Raw genomic sequence first — 25450 nt, forward strand, 5'->3', positions numbered from 1 at the left:
TATCTTATGAACATGCCAATGAATTGTGACCTGTAGATATAATAAAGGCATGGTTTTACTGAACCATGGACATTTGTATGCAGCAGTTTCCTAAGACCTGGAAATTATTTCAAGGGTTTTCCAAAGTAAAAAAATTGAGAAAGGCTGAGCTAGACTACAATAAGTATTTAACAGATGAACTCTATTATTATATATGGTAGTTCCCTGAATCTCAGATTTTCCATCTCCTTTTACAAAAATATCTTGGTTCGGAAGCTAGCAACTTGGAAGAATTCCAATGTGAATTTGTAGCCATATTAAACTATGTGAACTAGTTAAAGCTTAAGTACTTGTTTTGCTGGCTGCTAAAGATCATTTTGTTCTAGACAACTTGGGAGAAAACCCTTGAAGAATCTCTGAAAAAAACCATTGAAAAAATAAGATAAATGGCTAAACCACAACATGTGACATGTCGATTAGTACAAAGGAACCCCCCAGGGCTAAGACTGAAGACAGCATTATGCTGTCAGCCAGGTTATTCCTACTTTTGGTCAACTTTTTGTAGAAAAGTTATTCAAATTGCAAGAAGCTTAAAATAAACTCAAATCAATGATTAACTCAGTAATGGTGGTGCATAAACCAAATCACAGCTGTATGTCTATGCATTAACTCAATGTTGCCTAATAATTTTGGTTAAAAAAAAGCTAAGAAACTTTAATAAAGAGAAGAAAAGCACAAGGTTTTGTGTATGTTGAAGAATGGATTATTTTCCATGAGCCCCTCATCAAATCTTATGTTCAAAGTTTTATTGTGAACCTAAACAGAATGATCTTCGAACAGTTAAATTCATTATTGTTTTAGGGGTTCTTGTAATTTTTACTTTGCTGAAACCAAACCATGCATTTATTGAATCTACACCATCTAGTCAATTGTGTTAATTTTAATTTTGTTTTTCAGAAGTAAACATAGCATTTAAAAAAAACAATAACTTGGTAAAATAACAAATTAGTTCCTATTCCAAATAATTTTTAAATAGAGCAGAAAACCCATTTTATACCCAAACATAGAGCATTGAGAAACGACCAATTTGCTCAATGAAAAATAGAGAACAACATAGTTCACAGCTCTGCTTTTCATTGAAACTACAAAATTTTGCTATCGTTTTGAATTTTTATAGATTTATTCATGATCTGTGTATGTGGTCCCAGGGCAATTTGAAGATAGATCTTCTTGATCTGCAAAATAAAAAAAAAAATAGAAATTTGCAGAATTTACAAGCAAACATGCATCCAGTACTAGATTAGAAGTTTGAAATGGAAAATGTATTTTGTTTCAAACTCAAAGCAAATAGTGCATCTGAAATGTTCTGAGTTGACTGTATTCTGAATTTTATTTCAAGCACTGAATACTCTAAATGGGCAGTTCCAAGCTTATTTCTTCTTTAAGTTGCCAAGTTTTATTCCAAGGTTAGAACAGGACACCTAGGTTTATTCTGACCTCAGAACAATACTCTTAGGAGATTGGCACAGTGCGACTGGGCTCTTTTAAAATTGGAATAATATTTAGGTTTTCATGAGAGGCAATCAACATAGAGAAACTGAGATGGTGAGTGAAAGCTTTTATCCTTCTTTACAATTTACAAACTTATTTAGAGTAAGATCCCAACTTTTATCCAATCTCTTTCTTTCCTGATTTGTACTTTGGTGAACATATCATCTTCTCTGGGACTTTATTTCTCTTCCTCCAGGGAAACTAATAGTTGACTTTTCTTCTCCCTCACCTGGGAATCAACTACCGCTCTGCGCAGTGATTGCAGCTTTACTCCAATTTTTCTTTCAAGCCACTTCCTTCTACAAGAGTCCTTGTAGTTGCCTCTCCTTATTTCTCCTCGTTTTGTTTTCTCTCCTTCTCACCCCAATTTTGAGTTAGACCAGCAGCATGTCCCCCAACAATGCCTATATACAAGGCTTGGCTAATGGGAATGCTGTCTACATGTAATCCCACAATGCTCTTTGCTAGCAGCAAGGTCAGCTCATCAGCCCTTGCATCAATACATCTGCACTTCCAGGGTAAAACTGGATTTCCTCTCCATTTTCTTCTCCTTTTGCTGACTTACACCATCGCAAACACAGCCATACTAGGCCATTAAAAGATTTTTTTTACATAAAAGATCCATGACTATAGTAAAACATTCTGAAACATCAACGTTTTCAAGGAAAACCCTAGAAAATAAGTAATAAAAAAGCAATGCAATCAAAATAGATCATGAACAAAGAAGCAAATTCCACAGTTATTTCTAATTGAATTGTTTTGATATTTTTAAAAAAACAGTTTAGGTTTACCTTGGTAGGCTGTTCCGCACCAGATGCAATAGAGATACTCCTCTCTTAAATAAGTTGTTAAACTGATTAACTTTTCTGATTCCTGAAAAAGCACCAATAAATAGATCTTTAAATGCCACTGAATAGATCAAACGATCTGAGAAAGACGTGTGTAATCATTGATTTGGCAATGAAAGGTTACATTAAATAAATCAGAATCTTTAATTTCCACTTTTGCTGCTCCTATTAAATGACTGTTTTAGGACTCTTAATGTCTCTTATTACTTCTTATTTCTTACTACTAGAAGAAAAACTGAGGTGCATCTTATTTATGAGCACATAAAATCATGCATGAAAAGGATTGATCAATGATGTCACTAAAAGTCAATAGATTTGATGGCACTTCATCAAAACATACATCATATATAATTCATTATATGCTAACAAGTCATTTTTTGACTCATAGTGATCACATAGATTTTTCCCCATAATGATCTAACCCAAACATGGTCTTTCAGATCTCTCAACGTGCCCTTCATTGCCACTGTAACTAAATCCATCCACCTTGCTGTTGGCCTTCCTCTTCTTTCCTTTAACCTTTTCCAGCATTAGAGCCTTTTCCAGAGAACTAGACCTTCATATAATATCTTTGAAAAAGAATCAATTGAGCTTGGTTCTTTATGACTTGAGTGAGAACTTCAGGCTGATTTGTTCCATGATCGATTTGTTTCTTTTCTTGATTGTTCATAGTATTCTAAGGAGTCTTCTCAAACACCAAAGTTCAAAAGTGTAAATACCCTATAGCAGTGGTCGCCAACCATTTTGGTAGTTCACAGAGAAATGTCACCCCCAAAGCACGCCCCAAAGCAATTAATCCAGGCGGCGCGGGAACACAAGGCTGTGCTGCCCACATGGCCCACGGGAACACAAGGTTTGCATTGCTTGCATTGCGAACAATACGTAGTGAGGTGAGGGGGAAAAGGGCAGGCGGGGGGGGACTTGCCCCAGTCGCCCCATGCACCTGGCCTGGCCACCGGGCTGCTTCTTTCCGCTTCTTGCTTCATGCAAGGAAAGCAGCAAAAGTCTTTCTTTCTCTCCCCCAAACTCCACCAGAAATGAGTCTTTGGGACCCTGCAAGGCATCCTGCTCCAAGAGGCTGCGCCGGCGCGACAAGTCTCAGATTAATTTCTGGCGGAGAGAATTTGGGGCAGAGAAAGAAAGACTTCTGCTGCTCCCCTTACATGAAGCCAAAAATCCCCCCCCCCCCCCCCCCCCGAGCAGAGCTGGAGTCATTATCCCGCGATCCCAAATAAAGAATCAGTAGGAAAACGGGGTGGGAAATTTTCCAGCAGACTTTTGGGGGGATTTTCCCAGGGACTCTGCTCCGTGGGATTTAAAATTATGAGTTTGGTGGTCCCTGAGATCCAAAATGTTGGCGACCCCTGCCGTATATTATTTTTGAAATACCAGAGCTTATACTATTGTGACTCAGGAAACAGGACTACCAGCAGCAAAATGGGACACAGTTATAGTGGCAAAGGTTATTATACTGTTGGAAAATCTGAAGGACTAGGTTAGTGACAGACCATTATGAAGAAAATCTATGTGGCCTCTAAGAGCAGAAACTCCTTTCATGGCACATCATAGAGCAATCAATGTATATTGTGCTGATGCACACATACATGGATGCACTCAAGCTAAACCAAACTCAATCAAGAGTGATGAGAACACATGCATTTTGTTCAATATATTTCCTGGCAGTAAATATATTTATGTCTCACCTAGTTTGGTGATCACTATGGAGCATCATAATATAAAGAATTACCAGCCAGTCTACCAAAGACAATTGCTAAAACAATATCTGAACATGTACTTACATTGAGTTCATCTTCCTCCTCCTCCTCCTCCTCCTCTTCTTCATCTTTGTCTTCTTCAGTCTTTGTCTTTAACCAATACCAATCCTCCTTGGGGACTTCAAGGCCCTTAAATAAAAACATGGCTAATAACTCATACTCTACACTATTAGATTTTTTTAGATGCTGTAACCTTTGCCCAAGTGACAAAAAATTATATGAAAGACAAAGAGAAATTTTAGGAGACACTGCATATTAATAAAGCTCTTGATTTCTTAGACCTCGTGGTCTATTTCATATTATCAATCAGATTATCCTTTTAAAATGGATTTTTTGGTGATGAGGTGAGTTCTACTTTCATAGTATCACTGTGCCAGGTCTGCTTAGACCTGCAGTGTTTAAACTGCAGGGAATGTAGAATTCCATCCACAATGCTTTTTCACATATATATTATGAAACTGCTGGGTAAAGTAATTCAGAGATCCTGGGCAAACCTAACTGTGTGAGGCCACCTTACATCTTCATTTCTCAATTTCAATTTTAGATTACTATGCAGGCTTACAGCCATTCATTTAGTAATTATTCAAAGTTTGGTACTGAAGAAAATGACTTATGACCAGTCCTCACGCTTACAACTGTTGCAGCATCTTCACGGTCATGTGATCAAAATTCAATTGCTGGGAAATCTGCAGGTATTTACAATGGTTGCAGTGTCCTCAGGTCATTGAATTGCCATTTCCGACCTTTTCAGCTGGCTTCTGACAAGCCAAGTCAATGGGGGGAATTGGATTTGCTTAATGACTGTGTGATTCACTTAATGGCCATGGCCAAAAAAAGTCATAAAATCAGGTGTATCTCATTTAATGACCACCTTGCTTAGCTACAAAATTTCCAATCCCAATTAAGATTGCAAGTTCAGGACTACCTGTAATTCCAATGAAGGCTGTTCTACAAGCTTCCGTTGCTCCAAGTTGTCACTTCTCCATAAATAATGTGTAAGGATAGAGTCATATTACATTCAGTCTCTACAATCTGCTAGCTGCCAGTTACTACTGATACTTCAAAGAGATTACTTGACGCCCAAATATTTGCTGGAAAATTATTTCATGTATGCAGTAGCCAGGACTTTAAACATTGATTGCACAACCACTGATACCTCCAGCATGGTAGTTAATTTCAGCTTGAGTATTTGGGTTATGTTTTTCCTACAGAATTCCCTAATGTATGCTTTTCATCTAGATGTTGGAATGACATACTGTTGTACAGTATTGTTTCTAATACTCTGCATTGGATTCTCATTCTACAAACTGCTTCATTACTTTTATAGAAAGGGTTGTATATACACTCAGTTAATAATAATAATAGAAATAAAAATGCAGCCCAAGGCACTACAGCATGGATCATAGTTTTGATATTTTAAGCATATTACATTGCAGTACTAAAAAAGAAATCTTTCAAAAAGTTGCTTTTGTTGGTAGCAGTCTTGTGAACAGCCTCCTGCTTGCTGACCGATGAATCCAGGCCAATCATTTGTATAAATCTAAAAGACTTTAAATAAAAAAAATCAACTCATGGACGTACCAAATGTATCTACACTGATACATATTTACAACAAGGTTCTTATAAAATGTTTCCTTAGTTTGTTGAACTCTATCTATTTGGAAGGCTAAAGTAGGTAGATCAAGGCAGGGCATAAACTCTGATTTCCATAAGCCTCTATAGGCCAAAATCATAAATAAAAGTTTAATTTAAACTTACTTTCTGTGTATCTAACTGTTGGCAGGCTTTCTGACTTTTCTCGAGGTCCCGTTTTACTTGCAGTTGCTCCTGCTTGGTTTTCAATCTCATTCTTAATAAAACAATGACAAAACCACAATCAGTAAAGTATTTTTATGAGAACATTTTTCCTGTTCTGGATATTAATAAACTCAATGTATGAACTAAAACAGAGTAGCTTCATCCCTAATATTGTTTTTTAAGACAGGAAAGAATCTGAGATCCTCCAGGAATAGCTGGAAGTCCCAGCATCTTTCCACAATGATCATGCTGGGTCATGCTGAGTGCTGAATTAGGTATACAGCAATCAGCATTAATTCTGTAAAATTCTGGATTTTATTCAGCTTTATCTCAGTGCCAGGATTTATACCAAGGACCTTCAACACACAAAATACATGCTGTCCAGGTTAAATACAGCTCTTGCCTAATTATGGCATTAGCAATTAAGAGAAACTGTGAGAGGAATAAGATAAATGGAGAATGTTACTTGAAGAGCTCAGTTGTCTGCTTTTCCACCTGTTTTTTCACATGCATTTTTTTTCTGTAGTTTTCCAGCTTTTCCTCAGCTTTTCGTTTTTGTAATTCTTCATGGCCAAGCCCACTTCTTCCTGTCCCAAATACAAGCAGTTGTTTGACGAATTGAGCAATGCCATGTTTAAATGAAAGAAAAAAGGTCAGATATTTCACAAACCTGTGGTAATATTCAGAGGAATCGGCTCAACTATCCCCTTTCCTGCAGAAGGAAAAAATGTATTTGCTATTAGTAAAATAACAAAATAACAGTAAAATAACAAAATAGCATCATTGTACTTGCTATCTTTTATCTTTACCTTTTATCTTTTTGATTTTATTGTAATATCTTTGTTTGATTGCTGTAAGCTGCATAGTTATTGAGAACTATGCTGTAAGCTGCATAGTTATTGAGAACTATACAAATTTTAAATATTAATAACAATAGTATTTACTGTATTCCCTCCTATATGTATATTTTTTAATTTCTTAGATTTATACCCTGTTTTGTCTTCTATGAACTCAACAATCTGTTTAATTGAAGCAGGTTAGCCTGCAAGACCATACTGGTTCTCTGGTCTTAAGGAACTCAGAAAGACACTCCATTCTTTTGTAATCTTCCCAAGTCAGTCACTTCATGAATTTTGTTTTTCTCTCCAATGTATCAACAGACAATGGCAGAGATTAGAAGGTTGGCTTAGAATTGGCAAGAACTCAAAGCTCAAATCCCAGACAAAAAGTTAATTAAGCAACTTCTGGAGTAGTCTTAATTTATTTCATTGAGTTGAGAAAGTAAAATTGAGAGCAAAGAAAGAGAACAAATGTGTTATGTTGAGGAAATGCAGAATATAAATGTAACAAGTAAATTGCTAGATGTCTCTGGCTCCCTTTTCCATTATTGTGTCAGCTGCAGATTTTGTACCAGTACAACTATATATGGGGCATTAAAACCTGATTCCTTAGCATAGTCACAGTTCAAAAACTGGATGTGGAAAAACTCACCACTTTTGCCAAGAGGCTGGCCACTTTTGTACCCCATCTTCTGGAGCATAGCAAAACCTTTATTTTCATTCCCCAAAGCAACATTTAGAAACATTTCACGTTGCTCTTTTTCTTGTTCTTTGATGCTCTTTTGCCTACTTTTCTGGTTAGCTTCTTTTACTTTTTCCTCTTTTTTAAAAGTTTCCTTCACACGCCTCAACATCGGCATTCCTGGCCTGATGTCCTGACTGAATAAAACAAAAATTTTACAAGTTACCTAAATACAAGATACTGTCAAAAAATCATTATCCTGCTTTAAGTATGTTTATAGTTCTTTAAAACTTTTTGCAGGTTACGGTTAGGATTACATACGGTAGGGCTGGAGGAGACCTTAGAAGAAGACTAAGTTCAATCCCCTGCCCAAGACAGGAATACTTATTCAATTCTGGACAAATGGTTGTCCAGTCTTTTCTTAAAAACTTCCAGCAACAAACCACACACAACTCCAGGATGCAAGCTGTTCCATTGACAAATTGTTCTCACTGTTAAGAAATTTGTCCTTAGTTCCATATTAGGTCTCCCTCTGATAAGCTTCCATCTACTGATACATCAATCCCTTCTTCCTGATGACAGCTCTTCAAATATTGGAAGATAGCTATTATGTCACCCCTAAACCTTCTCTTCATTAGGCTACTAATAAAGAGTACCCTTACTTAGTACCTTAGCCATTCCTCATTGGACATCTATATCCCAATTCAAGAGGGGAAAAAAAAGCTGAAGTATTCAGCTAATGGTTGGAGACTTCAAAATGGAGTACACAGTTCATACAGTGATATAGCAGTTTCCCTGGATTTACAAATGTAGCCTATTTTGTTTTGGGAAATTTCTAATTTTTGTAGATATTCATGTTCTTTAGAACTGCATACCAATGATTTAGAAACAGGGGTCTTCAAACTTGACAGCTTTAAGACTTGTGGACTTCAACTCCCAGATTTCCTTCTCAGTCATGTTAGCTCAGGAATTCTGGGAGTTGAAGTCCACAAGTTTTAAACTTGCCAAGTTAGAAAGTAAGAAATGGACATTACATGTCTTATAGCTGGAAAAAGCATAATTCTACAAAGACGGAAGGACATCTCTTCCTTCTCAATTTTATAGTGATCCAAGTTTAATTCTTGTCATAACTGGATAAGAGTTCTATTGTTAGGAATACTCTAAATTTGTTACCCTAATATTTATCTATAATTTTAATGTTCTATTTGTTTTTGCCTCAATGTATAAATATATTCTGTATAATAAATTAACATACTGTAAAGATTATTTAGGATATATGCATGATAACTAATGAATTATATTGATAGTGATTAAAGTCTTACTGATTTTTCCTTCTTCCATTTTCTTTTGGAAAATAAAACATAAATATGCTGTAGAAGCTTACTTGTTCACCTGTATTTTAGTGCTAATTTAACTCTGTAAATTACATTCCTCAAAGCTGTTCTATGTGGGCAGAATTTTAAAGCAACATGTGTATTTGTAAAATTGTACCCAAATTTTTAATTGGGTATTGGATATTATAAACCCATTTAAGCTTCAGCATCCTTACTAGGCAAAGGCAAGCAGGATATACTTGAAAAACACCCACTTACTTAATAAAGGAATCAGACATATAATCCTCTTCTACGTCATCCATGATTCATATCAATCTTCCACCTCCAACCCTGCTACCTATAAATACAGTTCATGATTAATTTAAAATGCACCCAAAAACACTTTTTTTTTTCGAGAGGAAAATTCCATACTTATTAGATGCAACGTAAACAAATCCTGAATTTGATCTTTGTGTATGATTGCCCCCCAACACCCTGATTTCTTAGCTAGCCAGAGTATCAGCATCAGCACAGAAGAAAGCCAAAGCAGTTGGTCTTTTGCTATGTAAACTCCAAATTCAGGTCATTCTCATTCGTGGTAACTCACTGGGTGAGGTTATTTTACTTAATTCAACTTATCTAGATTGCTATTGAATGACAGATGTGATCTAGGACTGATCTAACCATCACGCAACCCCGGGCAACAATACTCAACATTTAGTGCGATTCCTTACTGACAACAAAAACGCAGCGCGCCGAAATCCTCCATTCCCCAATTCCTAAACCGCCGCACCGTTGCGCCTGCGCTTCGGTGGTGGCCTCACTTCCTGGGTCTCGAGAGCGCATGCGCAGGAGCCGGCGCTGCTTCAGCTGGTCGCGGGGAAGGGCCGGACCGGAGGCTTAAGCCGCGGCGACCTTCGGGGCTCCGCTGTGTCGCTGAGGTGGCCGCCGCTGCCTGAGGTGGGAACCATCAGTCGGGAAAGGCTGGGCAGGGAGACGCGGGGCTTGCACTCGGTGGGGGAGAGCTCGGTGGGGAAAGGGGGTGGGAGAGCTGTAAAGACCGCAAGAAGGAGCGCAGGACGATGGCAGCCTCTCCGGGTGGGAGCCGCTGTACCTCGGGTTCCCCATTGAGGCACCGCCCGCCGGGGTGGCATCCATCGTCCTTGTGGCTGGTTTTTCCCTGGATGGGTGGATGGATGGATGGCAGGCGGGTGTGACAGTGGCCCGGGAAGCTCGGACCTGCACTGTCCAATTGACAGCGGCCTCTTAAAGGTCCCTTTCCAACAATTACACTTTGGACCGTCGTCACGGGATAGTCTCCGATCTTGGGTTGCAAAACTCCGGAGACTGCTAGGTGGCAGAAAAGAGGCGCAGTTTTCTTGTGTTTCTCCTTAACCTGCCCTTCAGGTTTTGGCAGTACAGAGCTGGTGACCTTAGGATCCAAAGGATATACAGATAGATCTCGACTTACAACAGTTGGTTTAGTGACCATTCGAAGTTACAATGGCACTGAAAAAAAAGTGACTTATGATCATTTTTCATACTTACAACCATTGCAGCATCCCCATGGTCACGTGACTTACTTTTGGATGCTTGACAGCTGGTTCATATCGATGACAAATTGCAGTGTCTTGGGGTTCTGTGATCTTCCGACAAACAGAAGATTGTGACCTTCTGACAAAGTCAATGGGGAATCCAGATTGACTTAACAATGGCATTATTACCGTAATTTAACAACTGCAGTGACATACTTAACATATGAGGCAAGAAAAGTCGCAAAATGGAGCAAAACTCAACAAATTTCTCACTTAGCAACATAAATGTTGGGCTCAATTGTGGTCATAAGTCAAGCAGTACTTGTATTACATAGTTGTGTCCAGGGTGGGACCCTGTTATAATAAGCCATGTTTGCATAATATGCTTACCGGTCTATACATTATAGCTGCTTTGTTATTATTGATTTGCTTTGACTGCCCTTCCATTTCATGTAAGTGATTCTGGGTTGTTCATAATGGCTAAACACAAGCCAATAAAAATAAGGTAAAAGCTGATATACAAATGTATAAAAACCATTCATAATCAATTTACTCAATCCACATTTTTTTCTGGTGAAGCATGATGTACTGAACCATAAACTATTATGTGGAATTGTATTTAGCTGCTTGGTGTTTCAGTATGTCATATCAGCCCAGCTACTGTGTGGGGTAAAAGGACTTCAGTATGGAACTATTTTACATATCCAACATCAAACCGGGGTTTTAACTGGCTTATTGATTGAACATAATAATTCAGTTACCATATATCAGTCACATTGTTATGGTTGTTCATTTACTCTCTTTGATGGAGATTTTAAAAAATCTGTTCCTTGTAGCAGATATGTAGGTGGCTGAATTAATAAATAAAAGACGTTCTAGAAAAATAATAGATTAACCAGTTTAAATGCATGTTAAGACTGTTTTAGGTGGGATATTTTAAATCTGTTGTTTTTCTATTTATTTGTATAACAGGAAACAAGGGTAGTTACTGTACAAAAAGAATTTCACCAGCTATGGAACTTGCTCATAGTTTGTTATTAAATGAAGAGGCTTTGGCTCAGATCACTGAAGCAAAACGGCCAGTTTTTATCTTTGAGTGGCTACGGTTTCTTGAGAAGGTGCTTGTAGCTGCTAACAAGGTATAATTTTATTTTTTATTATTAAATTTATTTGCTACCCATCTCATGGTTTGACTTGATCTTTGATAATATATTTCTTTCAGCCCTTATTTTTGTATTAATGACTCTTCTGTAATATGGCCAAAGTGACATGCCTGAAATATTTTGAACTGCCTAAATATTTGATTCTATCCTATAAAATAATTGGGCTGTTTTGTTGTTTATGATTTTAATAATGCATATTTATACAGAAACTCCATTTTCTGTTCTGAGATTATGTTATGGGAGTATTGTATGTATGTATGTATGTATGTATGTATAGGCAAGGTTGACTCAGCCTTCCATTCTTCTGAGATCAGTAAAATAACCCAGATTGTTGGGGCAATATGCTGACTCTGTAAAACTTTAAGTCTTATTAAGTCTAAGTGCTTTGCGATTGCTATTTTTGGTCTATGATCTTTTTTTTTTTTTAAAAAAAAGCTGTGATTGATACAAAGTTCTTAACCTGATAATTCAAGTTTTTAGTTTAAATTAAACTATTAATTTGCAATGAAAGGCTCCTTAAACTATGCATTATAATTTCCTTTCCAACTGAATGGGATCAGTATTTTGAAAAATGCCAAAGGCATTTATGAAAATAAACTTGAGAATGAAGCAAGTATTTTTAGCTTTATTTAATGAATCCTCTAGTCTAAATACATGGGCATTGATTTTATGTTCATATTCAGACATAAAAAAATAAACTTCCAGAAAACATCTGAACTAAATGTTGCTATGACATAACAAAGTTATAATGAACTTCATTAATTTCATATAAATACTGAACAAGTTTTGCATTTGTTTCATTAACAGACAGATGTAAAAGAAAAACAAAAAAAGCTTGTTGAACAGCTGACAGGTCTTATCAGCAGTTCTCCTGGACCACCAACAAGGAAATTGCTTGCTAAAAATCTTGCTGCTCTATACAGCATTGGAGATACTTTTACTGTCTTCCAAACACTTGACAAATGTAATGATATCATCAGGAGTAAAGATGATACTTCTGCCTATTTACCGACCAAACTGTAAGTAAATGTCACCTACCAGAAAAATTCCACAATCTCAGAAATATATTAGGGAATACATCCAATATGTAAAGTCATATGAGACTATTTCATTTGATTATTTTACATATAAAATGCTTGAAATATGCCAAATTGTTGGTAGACGCATTTTATTTGAAGAAAAAATTATTTGAAACCACAAGGTCAAAGTTAGGAAATTTTACATCTGTGTCCTTGTTACCTCACTACTAATCTGTTCATCTATAAAATCATTGCAGTATCCAGATTATACATTTGGATTATTTAAATTTTAAAGTTTGTGCATCTTTGCTTGAAAACATATTGGCTTGATGCTCCCATTTAAAAGACAGAAACTTTTGAGCTGAGTTTGACTGCTAGTGATTAAATGGACACTTTAAACAACGGTGGAGAAATGATTTGCTATCATCATCTTCCACATTATTTTTTTATTATTTCAAAGTTTATTCTGAAGACTTGGGATTTTCAATTGGTCTCCTTTCCATGGTTTCACCTTAGTCCTTTTTTTGACAGAATCTATTAGTGTAAAATAATCAGAAATTATCTGATCAAAATTATCTTGATTTTTGTAGTACTGCAGTGGCATGTGTTGGAGCATTTTATGAGAAAATGGGAAGAATGCTGGGCAGTTCTTTTCCTGAAACAGTTAACAATCTCTTAAAATCTTTGAAAAGTGCTGAAGTAAGTAAAAGAAATGTTCACAGAATATTTGCATTTTTTGCACTGTATTCATTTAATTAATTAAGAGTCTGGTAATTCTATTGTACAACAAAAAGTAATTTTGGACCATCTAGATCAGGGGTGGTTAACTTTTTCAGCACCGAGTGCTGAAACGTGCGTGCACACCAGAAACCAGAAGAGCAGCTCCTTGGCATGCGCATGCACACCAGCCATCTGGTTTTCCAGTTTCTAATGTGCATGCGTGCACGCTGGCCAGCGTGCATGCATGGTGTGCGGAGCTGCTGTCTGGTTCTGGTGCTCCTACACACGCAAAGACCAACTGGGAGCTGCTCTTCAGTTTCTGGCGCTCCCGTGTGCGTGAAGACCAGATGGGTGGCATGTGTGTGCTGGAACCCAGAAGAGCAATGGGCATGCTGGCATGCTGGCATGCCCAGAGAGATGTCTCTGTATGCCACTTCCAGCACATGTGCTATAGGTTCGCCATTACGGATCTAGATAGAAACAAAATTCTTATGTCATAGATTTTTGTGGGCTTCAGTGGCTTATGTTCATGAAAGCTTGTGGCATAATAAATTTACCTGATGTTAAGATGTCACCAAAATCTTTGTACTTCTCAAGGTTGTGGTGAGCTAAAAATAGAGATGTGACTTGTAATTAACATAGTTACTGCTTGAAATAAATGTTGCATTGAATCTTAATGCTTTTTTTGTATTTCCACATTCAACTAATACATTTTCATGTAAAGCTAATTCACATTATTAAAAGGCAACCAGCTAAGCCTACGATGATCTGAAGCACTGTTTGGCTAGATTCATCCATATAGAGCCATACAATGTACTATACAAAATAATTTATACTCTACAACTACAGGACAGGAGTGGTTATCATAAATGTTGGAGAAGTCGTGTTTCCATCAGATCTTAAACTTGTGAGGTGAATAGAGATTGCCTCTATCAATCACCTCTTATGATTTCCTAGTTTAATTTTGAAAAGAAAATTAGAAGCAATTTCTTTTTCTTTTTTTAAGAAATGGCTGAAGGGAATGATAATCTTTTTCAATAAGCGTGAAATGTGTCAAGTATTTGTGAAATAAAATACTACAATATATGTTTAAAAAAGAATGAATGTTGATTTATATGAGTTCCATAAATTGTGATCTTGGAACAGAATTTTCCAGCATCATATTTAGGAATAAGGATTATGATCTTTATACTATATTAAAAGGTAATATTTATTATTATGATAAGTTCCATTTTTACATAGAGATTCAAGAATATTTTTTTCATTACAACATATACTGTTTTTAAATAAATGGGAAGCATGGTTTTGGTAAAAATACAATATATTTATGTCTTCTGGTGATTTGCAGTCACAGGGACGGAGTGAAATATTAATGAGTTTACAAAAAGTCTTAAGTGGCTTGGGTGGTGCAGCAGCTTCTTGCCACCGAGATATTTATAAGAATGCCCGGTCTCTCCTGACAGACAGAGCTATGGCTGTGCGCTGTGCAGTAGCAAAGGTAAGCTTGCTTAAATGTTTAAATGGAAGAAACATTACTGCATCATTCATAGCATTTTCTAGGTTATCTAGGATTCTAAGTATGCTTTCTGCATTGTACAGCTTGTTGTAGAAATAGGCACTGCCCCTATAATCATACAGCATTTTTTCTCCTACAACCACTGTTATAGATTCTTCTGGAAAAATACAGCGATATGCTTGCAGTTTAGTTTGTTATCACTTTATGAAGGTGTGTAGCTTGCTGCAGTGCAATATTCACATTCACAGTCTTATTTCTGACATTAGGTGTTAAAGTTGAGGTGAAAATCAAATATCCCAAAGGTGCTTTTTCAAAAGGCAACTGGACTTTCTTGTTTTCCTTTGAAGACATTTCGCTTTCTCATTCAAGAAGCTTCTTCAGCAGTTACAATTTGTTTTTAAAAGGAAAAAGGATAGTAATTGTGATGGCTGAATTCAAAGAATGAATGGACAAAATTTCAAAAAGTATTAACAGTTTTGGGATTTTTTTCTTGGCAGTGTCTACTAGAACTGCAAAATGAAGCTGTGTTTATGTGGACAACAGAATTAGAAAATGTAGCAACTCTATGCTTTAAGGCACTGGAGAACTCAAATTATGGTGTACGAGTTGCAGTATCCAAACTTCTGGGGACAGTTATGGCTACAGCACTGATACCAAAGCAAGCAGCAGGTATAATCCATTTGAGTTATTCATATCATTATTATTTTGTTTTTCAGCAATAGACACATGGATAAACTTAAAGTGTTTACTATTAACTGTAAACAATGATAAAAGCCATTTATTTTTACAGTTTTTAATTTTGTGAAAATTTTGTATTAATTTCATGTCTTTAAAGACATTGGTATCTTTAACATGACATAGTACTTACCAGAATCTCAAAAATACAATGAGAACTGATTGAGAATATTCCATTGAATAACATTTTCTCTTTATTTGTTTAAGTGATGCGCCAGAATGTGAAGAAAGCAACGTTAGAAGAGGTTTTAGAACTCATGGCCACTGGTTTTTTGCGAGGAGGATCTGGATTCTTAAAAAGTGGTGGAGAGATGTTAAAAGTAGGAGGATCTGTTAATCGAGAAGTGCGAGTTGGGGTTACTCAGGTAGGTTTATTTTAAAATGCTATAAAGTATTTTCACAATCAGGAAAACAACCCCCCCACACACACAGTTTCATAGAACTAGCTAGAAGCTAGTTCTGTACATACTAATGAGCATATAATGATTGCTTTTCATTATTTTTCAATGATATTCTTACAGTTCCAGCCAAATAAGTATATAATGAGATTCGAAGAAGCGTGCAGGTATGCCCAGTGGCCATTTCGCTGTTTTTTGAAAAGTCAAGGAATAGAATTCTTTTGAAATGCAGAGCTTTTTCAACAGCAATAACAAGTGGCAGTGAATAAAACTTATTTACCTACTTGTTTATTCTAAAGAATAGAAATACTACATTGACTGCTGCAGACATAGGCAAGAATAACCTCATCCTTCAGGTCCTAATTATAACATGCTCTACAAGGGAGTAGATTAAATTCGGTAGATAAGTGAAGATGCTTGTTAAATTCCTAAGAGAAAAGCCTTTGCTCAAACTCTTGACAGTCCTCTTCAAGAAACTTGTAGCATTTTGGGGGCTTCGAACAACCTTGAGGCCATATATAATGAGATTGTCATATAGCCTCACAATATTATCATGATATTAAAAAGCTATAAGTATGATGGGAACTAGTTATAGAGATTGTAACTAGTTTTCATTATAGATGGGGTGTTACTGAGTTTGATAAACCTATGTGATTGTAATATTAGAGGGCCTGATCTGGTATTTTCACTTCAGAAACAAAACATTATATAATTTTAAGGGGTGGGATAGGGGATATTGGAGAATTGAAGGTAAAAGGTATAAATAGAATTTTAAATTCAGAATACAAATCCCCTATACCTCAAGTAACTTAATCATTTCAAATTTTCCAGGCCTATGTTGTCTTTGTCACAACCCTAGGAGGTCAGTGGCTAGAACGCAATTTTGCAACTTTCCTGTCACATGTGCTGGATTTGGTTTCTCATCCTCGTGCAACTCAAACTCACGTAGAAGCTGTCTACTCTCGGAGATGTGTCTCTTTTATCCTCAGAGCGACAGTAGGAAGTTTATTGGGAGAGAAAGCACAGATTGCTGCTGCTAAAGATATTTGTCAGGCTATTGATAAACAGATGAAGGCAGTCGGTAAGAGAAAAAAAAATTAGTGCATGCATGTATTGTTTTTATTATTGCTATCCAATCTTTTTAAGTCTAGGATAAGGTGGTTTTCACATTTATTGATCTACGTCTGTATGACACTGGCTTATGTGGTTATGATATAAATGAGATCTTTTGCAGCAATTGTGTGCCTGAAGAATAAAGAGTGTGAAAATATAATGCAGTACAAGTAGTCCTTGATTTATGACCAGTTATGGGGAATCTTCCAAAAGCTACTTATGACTCAGTCCCAAAGTCAAGGCCATTACAGCATCCCCATGATTGTTCACCCTTACAAATGAGTTGTAGCGCCCCACTGCCTATGTCTTCCCCATTCCACACCACTGTGCTCCACATCCTGCTTCTCACCCTGCATCATCCATCTCATACTTATGTTTTGAAGATCTCTGGAACCTTGGTTAGGGAAGGAGGGTAGGCCTCACTATTACTGGGCTTCTTCCTCATGCACTCTGAAATACCTTTTTGGGAACCTAGTCCGAAGCAGTATGTTTTAAATGGAACAGAATGCTGGGTTACTTACCATTTTTCAATTTACTTTGACAGAAACAGTTGTGAATGATGCTAATATTGAAAACAAGTCAGGAGCAGCAGAAGTTGCCGCAAGTCAACATGTAATGGTTTGTGCTCTTCAGGAGCTAGGAAGTTTAGTTCAAAGCCTGAATGCCACTGCATCACCCCTTATACAGGAACCTTCTATAGGTAAATCGTTTAAGACTGCCATGCTAGGCACAATAAGAATAATTGTGAAGTTATTTATTTATTTCTACCATTTAATTATGTATGTAATGCAATACTGATATAAAATATAAAGCCAAAGTACCAGTGAAAATGAGATGTTTCCTCATCAGATGGCTTCTCTAGTTTTCATCCCAGTGCATAGGTATGCACCAATATACTTTTGTTTGTTTTGTTTACTTATAGTTCAGTTTCCTACCTTTCTAATACATCAGGGCAGTTAATAATGTGAAAGTGATATAATAGATACAGATTTAAGAATGTAACATGCAATCAAAATAATAAAATACTAAAATGTTGATTTTATTGATGCTATTTGTTTCATTTTTCAGCATAATCAAAAAGATGAAGCATAAAAAATAAAGCATAGCGATAAAAATATAAAGCATAATAGAGACTTGGGATTTGGTGTGATTTTGAGGGTTTTTTTTACCTTCAGTTGTTTAATTGGGTTTTTAAAAAAGTATTATATTTTCTATTTTCAGCTTTGTTCAATGTCCAGAGTTGCTATGGTGGGAATGGTAGCCATAAAAATCTAGATAATGTATAGTGCATATATTGATCAGAAATCTGTGTGATTTCTTAAAATTGTTTCCTACAGAAAAAGACAAATTAAGATGCTAGTGAACTGCAAGGCAGATAAAGCCTATTTTCTAGAATAGACAAAAGCCATTGAATCTGAACTTGGCATCTAAAGAGTGCTTTTGTGTTAGGAATGCTTTTTGACGTTTTCAAGACTTAAACATCAAAAATAGATAGCTTTCTATCTTTTGTTACTCAGTTTGAAAGATTTACATCATTTCAATTCTTTCTTTGACCAAATCTACTACAAATAAATGTTTGGGTAGTTTCCTCAAAATATTTCCTTTTCTGGTTTGTTTTCAGGATTGCTTGAGACTGTTACTTCGGTTCTTCTCCATCCCAGTATGGCTGCTCGACTTGCTGCTGCGTGGTGTTTGCGTTGTGTGGCTGTTGCTTTGCCTTTCCAGTTGACTCCGTTATTGGACCGGTGTGCAGAAAGGCTTAACAACCTGAAGACTTCCCCAGAAGCTGTTAGTGGGTACAGTTTTGCAATGGCTGCTTTGTTAGGTGGAGTTCATCAATGTTCTCTAGGCATTCCTCATGCCAAAGGAAAGGTGAGATTATTAATTACTTGCATTTCTGGAATTGTTTTGGGATACAGAAGGATGCTGTTACAAAATAACATGAATTGGTTTAATGGTATATTCCAGTGATGGCAAACCTTTTCATCCTCGCGTGCCAAAAGTGCACGCGTGCCATCAACCATAAGACAATGCATGCGGGGGGCATGCCCCTTGCGCATGCGTGCACGACCCCCACATACACCATGCATTTCTGCACATGTGTGTGCATCTGCATGTGTCCCATTCCCCGTACATGCGCAGCAGCTACCCAACGATTACCTGGCAGGCGGGCGGCGCGTGCACCTGTGCAGTGAACCTGCTCTGGGGCAACGGCTTGCATGCCAGCGGAGATGGCTCTGCATGCCACTTCTAGCACTTCTAGCATAGGTTCGCCATCACAGGTATATTCCAAAGAAGCTGCATTCAAAGATTTGCATTGCTGAATGTTAGTTTCCCAGTTACCGTATATTCAAGGTTAAAGTCTGAAAAGCTCAAGCTATAGCTATCAACGAACATGTACCTCTCTATGAACCTGAGATACATTAGCCATGCCAAAAAGGAAATACCTTTTTGTAAACACTGTTATGCTCCAAAGCTAGGAAGCATCAGTTTTGAAATTATAATTGCTCCTTCCTATTTATAAGATACTAAAATGCTTCTTAAATTGGTATAGGTATTTTATACTCTCATGCTCATTTTTATTACATAATAGTGCTTATTCCTGGGTAAATATGTTTATCGTCACAACAATGGAAGCAAATTTCATTTTATGTTGGAGCACTTCCTCCTTTTTGCTCTTCTTTTCAAGGCGTTTCTCGGCACATTCCATATCTTGGTTTGTTTTCTTTAGTAATCTTTTTGTTTGCCTACCCCGAGTCTCAACCAACCCCTACTGAGTTTTTCAACCCCTTCTTTTGTTTGACTTGTTCATTTTACTGTTTAAAGGGAAAAATAATTTGAAATGAAATGAACATAATATTAATATTAAGTAAAGTTTTTATTTTCTATCCTGTGTTAATGTTCAGCTATGAGTTTTATTAAGATGGTTTCTAATTCACTTCTAAGTTAATTTTCCCTTTATTTTAGATGGTTGTTAGCATTGCTGAGGATCTCTTGCGGACTGCTGCACAAAATAGCAGGCTGTCCTTACAGCGAACCCAGGCTGGGTGGCTTTTACTGGGTGCTCTAATGACTTTAGGTGTGTATACACACATTCCTTTATTTTAGCAGTCTGACTTGAATTTAGCAGCAAGATTGTGGCTATCTCCCTAATACTAGACCTTACCATGTTCTGCTTTTGCTACCAAAATGCAGATTATTTTGAAAGTGCAATTGCCTTGCTAGAATACTTTTGTTATGAAGTAAAAGTCTACGTAGAAATATACTCTGATCAGTAGTTAGGAATATTAAATTGTAATTCAGATTGAATGGTAACAGAATATTAAAGTTAGCTTTAGTTGATTTGAATCTTTTAATGTTATTAATATGTAAGTATATTTATAAAAGTACAAATTTTTTAATGTTAAAATCAATTATAATGGTAGTAAGATTCCTAACCTTACTCTGCAAGTTATTTATTTTAATGAATAATTGTATTTTAATTAAAAATTTGTCAAAGTGGCATATAAAATACAAAGTTAGTTTTAGAAAATGTCATTTACAGATACATTGACATCTGTTTAGAATTCTTTTGTTTTATCTTTCATGAAGACTTATTAAGCTCCAGTATGATTTGTGTTCCTGGTAGGTCCTTCAGTTGTCCGTTACCATCTTCCTAAAATGTTGTTACTGTGGCGAAATGTGTTTCCCCGTTCGCTAAAGGAATTAGAAGCTGAAAAAGCTCGTGGAGATTCCTTTACATGGCAAGTAACACTGGAAGGACGTGCAGGAGCTCTCTGTGGTATGAATCTCAAACATACAGTAACCTTGTCAATACTTTTTCAGCCAGCCTAATTCCATATTTTAGGAATAAAGTAATCAGCTAGATTCAAAAGGACTAAAACATCTATTTGAGTAATCTTTAGATGATTGCTTGTGACAAAGTGGAGGAAAAACTGGTACATATGCTATGAGCATTGAAATGAAAAATTACTAAGAATATATTTGGAAAACATGCAGCCAGATTGTATTTCATCGTATCCATATTTAGAATATGCTAATATATGAGAATAGAATACGATGTTCTTAATTTTTTTAACAGGATGCAAGTATAGTTGAATTGAACACTATATTTGTTAGGTCACTATATTATGTATGTGTGTTTGTGGATAGCCAATTTATCTTTTCTTTTTTAGTGGAAAGCTGTAGTTTAAGCAAAGAGCCCTGTTTCAAAGAGAGAGAGAAAAAGAGCAAATGGCATAGCAATAGCACTTATTTATTTATTTATCGAATTTATATTGTCACCTATTTGCCCACAGTGACTCAAGGCAACTTACAGAATATAAAACCACATTTAAAACAATAAAAACTAACAAAAATAATCAAATAAATTAATAAAGTACAATATAACAAAATCACCCCCCAACTCCCTCCCACCTTGTCCTGATGACAGCAAAGCACACAAGCCATTTAATGGGCTCCATCCCGCTCTGGGTTCCCTAGGCCCGCTGGCAGAACTAGGCCTTCCGGAAGAGTATTAGAGTGGGGGCTATTCTAATCGCTGGGGAAATGTTGTTCCAGAGAGAGGGAGCCACCATAGAGAAGGCCCTTCTGGGTTTCACCAGGTGTAAATCCCTCAGGGACAGAACCCGCAACATTCCCTGCCTCCCCGCTCAGATGGGTTGGGTAGATGTCACTGGCAAGAGGCGGTCCCTCAGATAACCTGGTCCCAACCATGAAAGGCTTTAAAGGTGACAACCAGCACCTTGAATTGCACCCGGAAGCAAATCAGCAACTGCTTCACGGTGCTTTACAATCCTTTGCCCCCAACAATCTAGGTCTTCATTTTATTGACCTCAGAAGGATGGAAGGCTGAATTAAACTTGAACTGGTCAGAATCGAACTGGCAGTGGAATGCAGAATTAGCCTGCAACACTGCATTCTAACCACTGCGCTACCATGGCTCCATATGTCTTTTCTTCTCCTCAGTAATTTTATTTTGAACATATATCAGTTCAACTGTTAATTGCGTTATATATTTAATAGATACTTAAATTACACTGATTCTTTTTAAAGCTAGCATTTCTACAATTTTTTGTTGTTGCTAGCTATGAGGAGTTTTGTTGCTCACTGTCCTGAACTTCTAACAGAAGATGTTATTCGAAAATTGATGACACCTATTGAATGTGCTATGACAATGATGTCTCAGTAAGTATGTTTCTTAGAAATTGAAATTAGCTTTCTTTTAAAATAGGTTTGTCTGCCTAATCACTAATGGAACACAATCTGTCATCTTTGTTCTTATTGCAACTGCTAATCAACCTCTCTCTCCTCTGTTAATCTTTTTTATATTTTCCCTCCCCAGATGAACATGTGTATGTGGATGGCTGTGGTGGATGGCTAAATTGTAATAAATTTGTGTGAAAGAGAGTTCAGGTGTGTATGGGTGATGAACTTGGAGTAAGTTCATTGATACCCTGCATTCTCTCTCTCTACCTTGTGATCGCACCAACTTTCCCTCCCTCTGTAATTTCAAAGAGCAAAATAACATGTTCCCCTTTTGGCACACATCTTCCAAAATTTATAGGGGAAAAGGTGGTTTTATTCCCAGTATTCTGTATCTACAGTATAAATTAAATAGCTTTTTAATGTAATAGTAACTTTCATGATTGTGTTTTTTTTAACATTTCTTTTAGCATTCCTTCTGTAATCAAAACCCATGGAGCACATCTGAAGGCAAGTGCAGCAATGGTTCGATTAAGGCTTTATGACATTTTGGCTTTGTTACCACCAAAAACATACGAAGGTAAAATTCACTTCTTTTCACTATTTTTTCAAATCTTAAAAATACCACTTTAACATGAGGTAGAAGCTTTGTAAACATTTTATTTCTCTGTTTTTTTTAAATAGAGAAATAAAGAAATAAAGTTCAGCAGGAGAACTCTGTGCTTCCATATACTCACTTTCATACATAATAGCACTACCATCAAATAACATTTCCTGCAACTATCCAGGAGTTGTATTCAAATAATGATCTTGTAATCATACAAATGTTATGGGGGAATTGCTCATCATACAAAGCTACAGAAGCTTCTGGAATACACTATTTTGCCATGGGATTGATATATTATTAGAATATTATTAGTTCTGGTTTTCCTGTTTTAAAACTAGGCTGAATCGTACTGCTTGTTGTTTAACGGCCCATGTAAAAAACGGTATTTTATTGTTTTGCTCTAGGTTCTTTTAATCCACTTCTTCGGGAGCTGGTGGCAGAATTTACTCTGACAGACAATTCTGCTAATACAACTACCTCCCTGCTTAGATCACTTTGCCACTATGATGATAGCGTCCTTCTTGGCTCTTGGCTGCAAGAAACAGACCACAAATCAATTGAAGATCAGGTATCCAGTTTTGTTTTCCAATCCTTCCCAAGTGTCAGTTGTTTTTTAATTACACACTTGTTGTATGTGTAATAAATAAATTACACATTTTCTGTTTTTTTAAATATTAGCATATTAAATCTGAGTCAGATTGTTAAGGCAAAAATTCATTAGGGAAACTGTTTATTTACTAAAGATGAACTCGGGTGGCTGGATGGCTATTTGACACCGAAATCGACCCACCCAAAAATAAAATGGGTTCTGCATTCGATCCTTTCAGAGTTGCCCAATCAGTTTCCAGAACAATATAGTATAGCTAAGAATATGAAAGAAATGAAAAGATCTTTTGATACCCCTAATGCTACTGAGCACAGTTCTCCATAGATCTAGCTAATATGGGAATATGCAATAAAGCAATATTTGGAGAGCCATAATCCCCCATGGCTGATATAGACATATTTACCCCAATTAATGTAATTAATTGTTCCATAGCAGATATACAACTTCCCTAAATCTTGGGTTTCCCCATTTTTTTCACCATGCAGCTTTCACTTCTGCTTTGGGGAATAAGGACTAGTATATAGAGGGTGTCTTAGAGAGAATTATATTGTTATTAATGTTTGAGAAAAAACCATACTTTTGAAGTGATGCCAGCTTTTTCTCCTCATTCTTTTGATGCTGCCTGCAAAAATACCTTCTTATAAAGTGTAGACTGCCATTGAGAGCAAGGCAGCAATTAGACCTAGTGTATACAATATAATTCTCAATATCACTAAAGGCTCCTGCTTCAGGTTCCCTACCTCAGTAACTTTTAGTAGGAGCTGAAATACAGTGCAACACTAGGTTTGCAATCTATTAATGCAATGTATAAGAAATTAGAAATTATTTCTAGAAAGTTGTCTTTGAATGTATATGAATATTTGTCTGACCTTAATGAATGTTGTATATTGGACAGAAGCGGAGAAGATTCTAGTAAGAATACAAAGTTGTACCTTCTATAGTTATTAGATGCTGTGGTTCTCTAGTTTTTACATATTCTATTGTGACGTATACTTCCTTTTCATATACTCGAAAGCCAGTTTGGTCTAGTGGTTAAGACACCAGGCAAGAAAGTGGGAGACCATGAGTTCTAATCCCATTTTAGACATGAAAACCAGCTGAGTGATCTTGGGCTAGTCACTCTCTCAGCCCAACCCACCTCAAAGGTTGTTGAGGGGAAAATAGGAGGAGGAAGTGAGTTGGATATGTTCACTACCTTGAGTTATTTGTAAAAATAATCAAGGCAGGATACAAATCAATCAATCAGTAAATATTCCAGATAGAAACTTCGGATGAAAATGTATGTTATGTAGTTATCATAGTAATTTAGGAATTTCATGCAATACTGATAATTATGTGATTTGAATCCATTTCACTGAATAATGCAGCTTATGAGAAGGTCTTCACTTTGCTTGAGCTGAGGAGCCTACCAATAACATAGACTTTCTCTATTACATGGAAGGAGAACCCAGATGCGCATGTGCAAGATAAATGATACGGGGCTGAGCAATAGTACTTGCAAAAGAGAGGTGGCGTCTTGGTAGGCCATAGATTAAGGGTGAGACAGGAATGTGCTACAGCTGCCAAAATAGACAATGCAGTTTACGGCTGTATCAACAGAGGCATAGTGTTGTCATGGGAATTTATAGTACTGCTCTATAGTGCACTGATCAGACAACCTCTGACATTCTCTGCCCTGTTCTGGTCACCACAGTACAAAAAGGATGCTGAGGAATTGGAAAGAGTGCAGAGAAGAACAACAAAGATGGTAAGGATCTTGTAGGCTAAATCCTATGAAGGAACTTGGTCTGTTTACCTTAAAGAAGAGAAGGATAATGTGAGACAGGATAGTCTTCCAATACATGAAGGGATGTCACAGGGAAGAGGCAGTAGATGTTTTCTTCCCATTACCTAAGCATAAGACAAGAACTGGTGGGTAGAAGCTTTACAATGAGATATCTAAACTTGAACTAAGATGGAATTCCCTGACTGTGAGAGTATTAAACAGTGGGATAGCCTGACTCCTGAAGTTGTGGGTGCTCCATCACTGGAGGTTTTCAAGAAAAGAC

The 25450-nt window shown here is 36.7% G+C and overlaps 2 protein-coding genes across 7 annotated transcripts in view; one reads left to right on the forward strand and one right to left on the reverse strand.

The window, feature by feature from the left end:
- Window positions 1-763: 763 nt before the first annotated feature.
- Window positions 764-9583, reverse strand: GPATCH11 (G-patch domain containing 11). Of its 3 annotated transcripts, none has more exons than XM_087966581.1 (9): window positions 9523-9583; window positions 9064-9142; window positions 7442-7668; window positions 6621-6662; window positions 6417-6537; window positions 5912-6002; window positions 4178-4282; window positions 2322-2403; window positions 764-1214 (listed from the first exon to the last, which is right to left on the reverse strand). In XM_087966581.1, the coding sequence occupies exons 2-9, from the start codon at window positions 9105-9107 to the stop codon at window positions 1159-1161; spliced, it is 768 nt and encodes a 255-aa protein (XP_087822707.1). In that variant the 5' UTR covers window positions 9108-9142; window positions 9523-9583; the 3' UTR covers window positions 764-1158. The 3 variants fall into 3 exon arrangements, with proteins under 3 accessions (XP_087822707.1, XP_026525117.2, XP_026525118.2); XM_026669332.2 differs by having other exon boundaries at window positions 9519-9583; XM_026669333.2 differs by having other exon boundaries at window positions 9500-9583.
- Window positions 9584-9613: 30 nt separating this feature from the next.
- Window positions 9614-25450, forward strand: part of HEATR5B (HEAT repeat containing 5B) — a 48360-nt gene continuing 32523 nt past the window's right edge. For 2 of the 4 annotated variants that reach the window (XM_026669336.2, XM_026669337.2), the window contains exons 1-16: window positions 9631-9744; window positions 11292-11458; window positions 12290-12501; window positions 13092-13200; window positions 14570-14719; window positions 15235-15406; window positions 15680-15837; window positions 16702-16951; window positions 17528-17683; window positions 18605-18855; window positions 19951-20062; window positions 20612-20764; window positions 22071-22170; window positions 22659-22768; window positions 23200-23363; window positions 25096-25149. In XM_026669336.2, the coding sequence (XP_026525121.1) occupies window positions 11333-11458; window positions 12290-12501; window positions 13092-13200; window positions 14570-14719; window positions 15235-15406; window positions 15680-15837; window positions 16702-16951; window positions 17528-17683; window positions 18605-18855; window positions 19951-20062; window positions 20612-20764; window positions 22071-22170; window positions 22659-22768; window positions 23200-23363; window positions 25096-25149 (2277 nt within the window). In that variant the 5' untranslated portion in view covers window positions 9631-9744; window positions 11292-11332. Of the gene's footprint in view, window positions 9745-11291; window positions 11459-12289; window positions 12502-13091; window positions 13201-14569; window positions 14720-15234; window positions 15407-15679; window positions 15838-16701; window positions 16952-17527; window positions 17684-18604; window positions 18856-19950; window positions 20063-20611; window positions 20765-22070; window positions 22171-22658; window positions 22769-23199; window positions 23364-25095; window positions 25150-25450 lie in introns of all 4 variants that reach the window. The other 2 variants (XM_026669338.2, XM_087966520.1) reach the window with 2 other exon arrangements.

This window comes from Notechis scutatus, chromosome 1 (genome assembly GCF_049901735.1).
Source record: "Notechis scutatus isolate UNSWTSFEM ecotype Mainland chromosome 1, rNotScu1.2, whole genome shotgun sequence".
NCBI lineage: Eukaryota > Metazoa > Chordata > Lepidosauria > Squamata > Elapidae > Notechis > Notechis scutatus.

Excerpts from the sequence above, each read along its gene's own strand:
- GPATCH11 (XM_087966581.1), bottom strand. The coding sequence starts at position 9,107 with ATGGATGACGTAGAAGAGGATTATATGTCTGATTCCTTTATTAA. Across the intron at positions 6,663-7,441 it reads CCAGCCTCTTGGCAAAAGTG|GAAAGGGGATAGTTGAGCCG; the intron begins GTGAGTTTTTCC and ends TTCCTTCTGCAG. Across the intron at positions 4,283-5,911 it reads AACAGTTAGATACACAGAAA|GGCCTTGAAGTCCCCAAGGA; the intron begins GTAAGTTTAAAT and ends TTTTTATTTAAG.